The 10,472-nt window shown below is 43.4% G+C and overlaps 1 protein-coding gene across 1 annotated transcript in view; it reads left to right on the forward strand.

Moving 5' to 3' along the window:
- The window catches only part of ADCY3 (adenylate cyclase 3), a 175,011-nt gene extending 167,703 nt beyond the window's left edge, over window positions 1–7,308 (forward strand). Inside the window, exon 20 of the mRNA XM_073624847.1 lies at window positions 5,652–7,308. Coding sequence (XP_073480948.1) covers window positions 5,652–5,834 — 183 coding nt within the window. The 3' untranslated portion in view covers window positions 5,835–7,308. The remainder of the gene's footprint in view (window positions 1–5,651) is intronic.
- The last annotated feature ends 3,164 nt before the right edge of the window (window positions 7,309–10,472 follow it).

Here is a 10,472-nt window from a genome sequence, read left to right on the forward strand (position 1 = left end):
CATGTGCTAATAATTAACTTGTAATTAACTTGACTATTTTTCAAACAGTCTTGGACTTGGTCCCCTCTTGGCAATTTGGATACGAAACTCTCGTAATGTTCCAATTTTGAAAGACTAAGCCCTGAGGTGGTCTGGGATCAAGCAATGAGCTTGATCCCAGACCACTCCAGGGATCATTGATGCCGTGCTGCCCTTCATGGACATATAGTAGCTTTCCCTATTGGAAGTGTATCAACATTAGACCTACCCTGCCAGGACTGAAATCTTGGGCACTTCCTCCTGGGTAGGGTAACACCACAGCCTCCATTGACTGAGGTGGTCTACCTTCATCCACCATTTCAGTCAGTTATCTGGAGTTGCTTGTCTAAGCTCTGTTTCAGCCCATTCCAGTCTTCAGATACTAGTTCCTGGGGTGATCTAAAATGAGCTTGAGTCCAGACCACTCCAGGGATTGTTCATGTAATGCTGCCCATAATGGACATAGCTTTCCCTATGTAGAGTGTGTCAACATTAGGCCCACTTTGCCAGGTCTGAAATCTTGGACACTATCTCCTGAGTAGGATAACACCACAGCCTCCATTGACTGAGGTGGTCTAGCTTCATCCACCATCTCAGTCAGTGCTGCATCTCCTTGGTTCCCGAGGTGGTCTAAAATGAGCTTGAGCCCAGACCACTCCAAGTATGGTTGATGTCATTCTGGCCATAGTGGACATAGCTTTCCTTATTGAGAGCATGCCAACATTAGGCCCACCTTGTCAGAACTGAAATCTTGGACACTTCCTCCTGCGTAGGGTAACACCACAGCCTCCCTTGACTGAGGTGGTCTACCTTCATCTACAATCTCAGTCAGTTATCTGGATTTGCTTGTCTAAGCTCTGTTTGATCCCATTCCAATCTTCAAATATTAGTTCCCAGGGTGGTCTGTCTAAAATGAGCTTGAGCCCAGACCACTCCAGGGATTGTTGATGTCATGTTGCCCATAATGGAGATCGCTTTCCTTATTGAGAGTGTGTCTACATTGGGCCCCCACCTTGCCAGGACTGAAATCTTGGACACTTCCTCCTGAGTAGGGTAACACCACAGCCTCCATTAACTGAGGTGGTCTACTTTCATCCACCATCTCAGTTAGTGCTGTAGCTCCTTGGTTATCTGGAGTGGCTTGTCTAAGCTCTGCTTGAGCCCATTCCAATTTTTAAATGCTAGTTCCTGGGGTCGTCTAAAATGAGCTTTAGCCCAGACCACTCCAGGGATCATTGATGTCATGCTGGCCATAGCTTTTCTTATTGAGAGCATGTCAATATTAGGCCCACCTTGCCAGAACTGAAATCTTGGACACTTCCTCCTGAGTAGGGTAACACCACAGCCTCCATTGACTCAGGTGGTCCACCTTCATCCACCATCTCAGTCAGTTTTCTGGAGTTGCTTGTCTAAGCTCTGTTTTAACACATTACAGTTTTCAAATATTAGTTCCTGGGATGGTCTAAAATGAGCTTGAGCCCAGACCACCCCAGGGATCATTGATGTCATGCTGCCCATAATGGACATAGCTTTCCTTATTGAGAATGTGTCAACATTAGGCTCACCTTGCCAGGACTAAAATCTTGGACACTCCTGAGTAGGGTAACACCACAGCCTCCCTTGACTGAGGTGGTCTACCTTCATTCACTATCTCAGTTGGTGCTTAACCTCAATGGTTATCTGGAGTGGCTTGTCTAAGCTTTATTTGAGCCCATTCCAATTTTTAAACACTAGTTCAATGAGCTTGAGCTCAGACAACTCCAAGGATCCTTGACATCCTGCTGCCTATAATGGGCATAGCTTTCCTCATTGAGTGTGTGTCAATATTTGGTCTCCACCTTGCCAGGACTGAAATCTTGGGCATTTCCTCTTCCATGAGAAAAGCCTTTTGTTTGACTAACTCCAATTAGTAACCCCACATCAGAGGAAAGGAAAATGTCATGACAGACCTACTGAGCAGGACCCAGCTGAGACAATGAGTGGGTTCAAACTCATTGTCTTGAGGGATGATTTGGGAAACTTGTGTTATAAGCACAGCCATACCATCCTATACTGGCCTAAAAACAGCCGCTGTTGCTGGTCACATGGGTTATGTGATTAGATGACATTCTGGAAAAGCTAGCCAGTCAATGGCACCACCTGGACAAAGCTCTCAGCTTTGGTCGGTATTCACCTGGCTTGCTACTGCATCTAACCTCAGGTACTTGCAGTACTGATAGATAGGATGGCAAAACTGTACATAACAGTTTAGGTTGTAGATGGCCGGGAGTGCAAAATAGTTTGGTTTACAACATGGTCCACATTTAAAGCAGAATGGAATGGCCTTACATTTTTCCTCATAGACTTGTGACTTATTAAAGGGTCTATTTAAAGTATATCCAAACCTAAAAACAAAATTGTAATATTTTGCACCTTACCAGTTCTTAGTTGTGGTGACTGGATTGGTTGGTTTCATTTAACTGGTGATACAGTAAGACAACCCCTGATTGGAACTACAAATACCTTTTCCTCTGCATAACGTGGGGGTAAGGTGTTCTGCAGACCCGGACTGGGAGAAAAACAGGCCCGGGCATTCCAGGCCAAGCAGCCAATTTCTCCAGTGGCTGGGTCCCCCACACTGCAACGCAAAGAGGCACTATGCCACAAAGGGGACCACACTACAAAGGGGCACCACAATGATTAACGTGCCCCTACCCCCAACAGTGCAGCCCCTAAAACACAGTGCCCCCCAGCAATCACAGCCCCCCCACCACAGTGCCTCCCCCCACTCTCCATGTCCCCTGCACAGTCCCACCTCCAGCAGCGCGACACTGCCGGCGGATCGGGAGAGCCAGGAGAGGAGACATAGGCATGGCCAAACAGTGGGAGGCGAACGGCAACTGCGGCCCGCATCAGGCCCATCTGGACCGCAGCCACCTCCCGACGTACCGTCCGGCCACAAACAGGCCGCTCCTACCAGGACATGCTGCTTCGGGCCACCGGGCAAATGCCAGTGTGCCCTATGGCTAGTCCAGGCCTGGTGTTCTGTAGTTCACAGAAAAACAGGGAAGGCTTAAAACATTGTTTGGAATATCAGTTCAGTTCACAGGGAGTGACAAGGGCACTGCATTTCTGGCAGGATCAACAGATATTTTCTGTACTTGCAGAAAATGTTCTGAAAAAAAAAGAAAGAAACTACTCATGTAATCAGCACTGCAAAGGACTGGAAACCTGCAATATATTACATTTTTGTTCTTGGGTTTAGGTAAACTTTAACCGCTTCCTGTCTGCTGTACAGACATATACATCCTTGGATGGGAGCAGTGATATCTTGGTCATTGCTGCATCAGGATATAATTTTTTTCACCTGGCGTATCCCTACAAAGTAAAAATCATCGGAGCGGCAAAGCAGCCACTTCATCACTTTTACAGGCGGTGGAAGCCCCCCCCCCCCACACACATTTACCGGGTGCTCCCGATTAGGGAGCCTTGTAAGGATGCGACCACCTCCATTGCATTTAGTGAGAAGAGTGTCAGGAATGGAAGTAGTCCCGGCTCCTCTTCTATGATGTCAGAAATTGGAAGTAACGAGGATTTAATCACTTCCGGTTTCAGTTCTTTGTTTACTGGCTTGTTACTGGCCAGTCAAGCACCCAATTAGACTTGTCTGTGTCTGATTGGCTGCTTTAGAGGCCAGAGGAAAAGTCTACTAGACCCAGATCTCTCCATGCTATCATAAGTGATGTTTATGCCTTGTGATGGCAATAACGTTTAAAAAAATAAATACATAATAAAGTACAGTGTGAAAAAAATCTTTTAAATAAAATAAATCATTTTAAAAAATTTGAAACGCCCCTGTCCCCCCCCTGTGCTCATGCATAAAGGTGAACACGAACGTCAGTCCTATACACATATGTAAAACAGCGATCACACCACACATGTGAGATATTGTCATGAACGTCAGATGGAGAGAAATAATTCTAGCACCAGACCTCCTTTGTAACTCTAAACCCGACCTGTAATGGCTTTTAACGCTTTACCTTGGGAGATTTTTATGTACCGTTCCACGGGTGTACGTAATTTTAAAGAATGGCATGTTTGGTATCTATTTACTTGGCATAACATCATCTTTTATATTTTAGCAAACAATTGGGCATTATATTGTGTTTTTGTGCATTAAAATTCATTAAAGTGTATTTTTTCCATTAAAATTGTGTTTAAACAAATGCAAATATCGTGCAATATAAAAATACGCAACACCCTCCATTTTAATCTCTATGACCTCTGCTTAAAAAAAATATATATATAAGGTTTGGGAGTTCTAAGTAATTTTCAAGCAAAAAAAAAAAATGCAGATTTTTAGATGTCGGAGAGAAGTGTCAGAATTGGCCTGGACTGGATGTGGTTAAGCATAGAATATAAGGATGTTGCTATATAGGTGAAATATTGTTTTACCCACAGATCGACTGAAAGAGCGCTCTGCCTGCTGTATAAATTACATTGCATCTTCTGACTGGACTTTCCAGTTATTTTACATTGTGGAGACTACCCAAATAAAACAAATCAAAGTACTTCTTCTGCTCTACCATTAGTTATGTATTCTAACCAATGGCGTAACCATAGCCTTATTAGACCATGTGGCTGCTAAGGGGCCTAAGGGTAGTAGTGGGAACCGTTACAGGGGCTTTTGAGGCAAATTAAACACAATATGTGAAGATAGCCCCAATCCAGTACTGTATGATTAAGAGTTCGAAAGTTTGCTGTTAACATTGGCCCTGTACCCCCTGTGTAGTCTCCAGTCTAGAAGAGCTGACATCAGACGCACAGGAGGAGTCCTCGGGATCATCTCTAGTCAAAGATCCCCTTTTCTTTGTGTAGTAAGCATCATTTGTTTGTTGTGTTAGCAGTGTAAATGTATTGCCCTCAGAACTTCCTACAGCTACTAGCCAGTATTACCCTGTATGCCTAATGCACATATGTCAAACACAAGGCCCACGGGCCGATTCTGGCCCGCCAGGCCGTTTTTTTATGTGGCCCTCGCACCTCTCCTGCAGCTGTGGAACCCCCTTCGTCTCCGCCCCCACCTTGTCTCAGCAGTCGGCAGCAGAGAGAAGGACTTCTCTCCAGAACTCCTCCTACAGATCCTATGCGCAGCACCCCCTCGTCTCCGCCTCCCCTGGTCTCAGCATTCTGCAGACTTCGGCAGCTGACTCCAGCCCTCCTCTGGTCATCCTCCAGACCCTGCACGTTCTGCTTCCCAGCTCCTCCCCACCTTCTTCTTCAGGATGCACTATGATGTAAGGGAGGGTGGGGGTATCTTGACTTAGGAGAGTGGAGGGAGGGCTCTTGACATCTGATGTAAGGGGGGTGGGGTGCTCTTGACATCTAGTCTTGCAGATACAACTGGCCCTTTGAGGGCAACCATAATGCTGATGCAATGAAATTGAGCTTGACACCCCTGACCCAGTGCAATCTGCCTCAGGTTGTAATGCTGCCTGTTCTTGATAAAGATCAACAACAATATAATTACAGTTGGCACTGCCAATTTCCACAGAGAGAAATCACTGGGGTGCCCAATTAAAATTTTGCTGTGTGGCCCCATGATCTATAGATACAACTCTGATTCTAACTTTTCGTGTTCTACTTACTTGCAGGTTGTTGAAGATACACACGACATCCTCAAGGAGTACGGTTTCCGATTCGTGAGGAGGGGTCCGATTTACGTGAAAGGCAAAGGCGAGCTTCTCACGTTTTTCCTGAAAGGACGAGACAAACAAGGCTCCTTCATCAATGGCTCATCCGTCACTCTGCCCCACCAAGTGGTGGAGAACTCTTGATAAGCCCATTGTACGGTCAAGCAGCTATCAGCCCAGACAACCCACCATGAAGTCCAAGCAGACTTATGCCACCAAACCTGGAGGTATTTCTCCAGTGCTTACCCTAAAAACACCAGGAAAACAAACGTGAAGAGACAGTATATTTTACACTTTCTTTTATCTCTAAAGTTGCCTTTTTTAAAACGTTTCTGCTTGACGTCTGACCGATCTACACGTATAAAGACCGATGGTCTTAGAAAGATATTCGAGATGCTGTATTCAGTAGACTCAATGGGATGGACACTGATGGTCATCGGTAGATACTGTAGGATTCAGCTGACCCAATGGGATGGAGAAGGATGAGCATTGATAGATAGTGAAGGATTCAACTGACCAACAGTATGGAAAAGGATTACCATCCATAGACACTGTAGGATTCAGCTGACTCAACAAGAAAGACAAGGATGGCCATTAATAGATACTGTAGGATTCAGCAGGCCCAACTGGATGGACAAAGATAACCATCGATAGATACTGTAGGATTCAGCTGACCCAACAGGATGGACAAGGATGACCATACCATCGAAAGATATAGTAGAATTCAGCTGACCCAACGGGATGGACAAGGATGACCATACCATCGACAAATACTGTAGGATTCAGCTGACCCAACAGGATGGACAAGGATGACTGTAGCATTCAGTAGACCCAATGGAATGGACACCAATGACCATCGATAGATACTGTAGGATTCAGCTGACCCAACGGGATGGCCGATGATTATTGATAGATACTGTTGGATTCAGCTGAGCCAACTGGATGGCCAATGACCAGATAGATACTGTTGGATTCAGCTGATGCAAATGGGAAAGACACAGATGACCATCGGTAGAAACTGTAGACGTTACGACATAAGATGCATTACGACACAACATTCAGGGTAGACAACATTTTTTTTATTGGAGCCTTCGATGAGCACAGACTAAGAAAGCGAATTTCGCCAGTCAGAAGACATCCGGCGCTCCGCTGCAAGGGACGGATGGCTCTCTGCTAGTTTACTGTGATAATTACCCGCCCCATGTAGTTAGTGGGATGCAACAAGAGTGCAATATATTTCATTATATTTGGAGGAAAAAAAAAAAAAGGACAAAAGCAGAAAAAAAATGAAAAAGGTAAATATATATATATATATATATATATATATATATATATATATATATATATACACAAAAAAAAAAAAAAAGAATTTAAACCATTTCTATTTTAAGTGTCCGCTAGAATTTTCCTTTCTGCCACCTGCCTGCACCACTCTCACTGCTTCTGGACCACCAATTTTTTTTTCTTTTTTGCTTTAAATGAGAATTTGCAGGAAGGGGAAGACTTAAGGCTGGGTGGCCATTAAGATATCTAGTGCACGTTGGTGCTTGCAGAACAGCAAATCTTCATACAGTCTCTGCCATTCCTCTATTTTTCCCCCCCCAAAAAAACACAGAAATCTAGATAAATATATATACATATATATATATACTTTTGTACAAGAGAACACGCTGCTTCCACAACATGAACCTGGAACAAGATGGCGGTCATGTGGAGAGTTGGTGGTTACATAAAGTCGTATATTGACAGAGGTCTACTTTCGTTGCTTTTTTTTTTCACAGTTATATTTTTACACATTTTTGGATGCTAGAAATCTTGATATGCACTGAAAGAGGGGGAAACAGAGTACGGCATGTAGGGGGGAAGACTAACGCCAAATGGCTTTTCCAACCCAAAATAGTTAAGCTCAGTTTGTGGCTTTTAGAGCTCTCAGGGAGATATCCTCAAGGCCATTTCCTGGGTTGTCTGGCTGTCCCTGCCAATGGGCTGCCCATGATTGCTAGAGAATAAAAAAAAAAAAGAATCAAAAAGCCCAGCTGTGAAAAAGTTCCTATGTTTTTGTTTTGGCCTTGTAGGATGGGCAGAGACACAGACCACTGTGGGGTATCCTCATCATGATATATTTATGAGAGATATAAGATGAGGTTGGACTTTGGGTAGGAGCGGCCTTCTAGGCAGAACTCCAGGCAAAAACATTTCCTCTCTATATACACATCTCATATACCGATATATATATATATATATATATATATATATATATATATATATATATATATATATATATATATATATATATATATATACATATACACACAGTGCCTTGAAAAAGTATTCATACCCCTTGAAATTTTCTACATTTTGCCATGTTACAGCCAAAAACCTAAATGTATTTAATTGGGGTTTTATGTGATAGACCAACACAAAGTGGCAAATGTTTTTTTTTTTTATTTAAAAAAAATAAATATCTGAAAAGTGTGGCATGCATTTGTATTCAGCCCCCTTTACTCTGTCACTCCTAACTAAAATCTTGTGGAACCAATTGCCTTCAGAAGTCAGCGAATTAGTAAATAGAGTCTACCTGTGTGTGTAATTTAATCTCAGTATAAATACAGCTGTTCTGTAAAGCCTTCAGAGGTTTGTTAGAGAACCATAGTGAACAAACAGATTCATGAAGGCCAAGGAACACACCAGACACGTCAGGGATAAAGTTGTGGAGAAGTTTAAAGCAGGGTTAGGTCATAAAAAAATATCCCAAGCTTTGAACATCTCACGGAGCACTGTTCAATCCATCATCCGAGAATGGAAAGAGTATGACACAACTGCAAACCTACCAAGACATGGCCGTCTACCTAAACTGACGGGCCGAGCAAGGAGAGCATTAATCAGAGAAGCAGCCAAAAGGCCCATGGTAACTCTGGAGGAGCTGCAGAGATCCACAGCTCAGGTGGGAGAATCTGTCCACAGGACAACTATTAGTCGTGCTCTCCACAAATCTGGTCTTTATGGAAGAGTGGCAAGAAGAAAGCCATTGTGGAAAGAAATACATAAGAAGTCCCATTTTCAGTTTGCGAAAAGCCATGTGAGGGAGACAGCAAACATGTGGAAGAAGGTGCTCAGGTCAGATGAGACCAAAAGCAAAACTCTATGTGTGGTGGAAAACTAACACTGCACGTCGCCCTGAACGCACCATCCCCACTGTGAAACATGGTGGTGGCAGCATCATGTTGTAGGGATGCTTTTCTTCAGCAGGGACAGGGAAGCTGGTCAGAGTTGATAGGAAAATGGATGGAGCGAAATACAGGGCAATCTTAGAAGAAAACCTGTTAGAGTCTGCAAAAGACTTGAGACTGGGTCAGAGGTTCACCTTCCAGCAGGACAACGACTCTAAACATACAGCCAGAGCTACAATGGAATGGTTTACATCAAAGCATATTTGTGTGTTAGAATGACCCAGTCAAAGTCCAGACCTAAATCCAACTGAGAATCTGTGGCAAGACTTGAAAATTGCTATTCACAGACGCTCTCCATCCAATATGACAGAGCTTGAGATATTTTGCAAAGAAGAATGGGCAAAAATGTCACTCTCTAGATGTGCAAAGCTGGTAGAGACATCCCCAAATAGACTTGCAGCTGTAATTGCAGGGAAAGGAGGTTCTACAAAGTATTGACTCCCGGGGGCTGAATACAAATGTACCCCACACTTTTCACATATTTATTTGTAAAAAATGTAGAAAACCATTTATCATTTTCCTTCCACTTCACAATTGTGCCACTTTGTGTTGGTCTATCACATAAAATCCCAATAAAATACATTTACGTTTTGGGTTGTAACATGACAAAATGTGGAAAATTTCAAGGGGTATGAATACTATTTCAAGGCACTGCATATATACAGTGACACCAGTGGAAATCATCAGTCACCATTTATTTAAACTGGACCTTGCATTATTTTCAATTCCATCTGTAAAAAGTATCCAGTTGTGACTTAAAGCTGAAATCCAGGGACAAATACTTTTTTTTAATATATTCGCCCATAGCCACAAAAGATATAAATCCACACTGTGTGCACTAAATGTCTTGGCAAGCCCAGATAGGACTGTGTAAAAGCAGCAATGACATCATCGCTGTGCTGTACATAGTGCAGAGTTGAGGGAGGGGCCCAGCAGGCTCCTATAGGAGGGGGGCGGAGACCAGACCAGCCACCCTGCACAAGGAGAGAGAGCAGCAGTTAGCGATCATTATTAGCAGATGGAGGTTCTAGACATCCTTTTTCTGCTAATTAGAGGTTTACTGTTGCCTGTGTCCCTTTTGGAGGCTTCTCCTCATCACGATATAAAAAAGGGAAAATGTTTACTATAAGGCCACAAAGAGCAAAAGTTCAAACCCTCCCTCGCTCTATTTAAAAAAAGAAAGTTCTGGCTGGAAATACAATATATTTCTATATTAGAGATACCAGTGCCACTGCCCATCTCCTCGTATTGTGTTTTCTGTGGAGGAGTGCATTCTGCCAATAGCTTGTTGGCATATCAGAGTTATTGAGAAGCCTCAGAGATTGCTTCCCAATATCTAATTCTCTCAAGTCTTGTATGTGGGGTCAGCAGTGCCAAGTATAGTTATCTAGTGCAATGATTCTTTTAAAATGTTTATTAGATAAGAACATCATATATACAGCCAGCGTGTTGCGGGGGAAAGGCCTCCCCCTTCTTCAGGGCTGGATTCAGTCCTTATTGCCACAAAGACACGGTGACAAATCAGCCCTCTTCAGCTTTAAATCCGGCTTTA

This window comes from Aquarana catesbeiana, linkage group LG04 (assembly GCF_042186555.1).
Source record: "Aquarana catesbeiana isolate 2022-GZ linkage group LG04, ASM4218655v1, whole genome shotgun sequence".
NCBI lineage: Eukaryota > Metazoa > Chordata > Amphibia > Anura > Ranidae > Aquarana > Aquarana catesbeiana.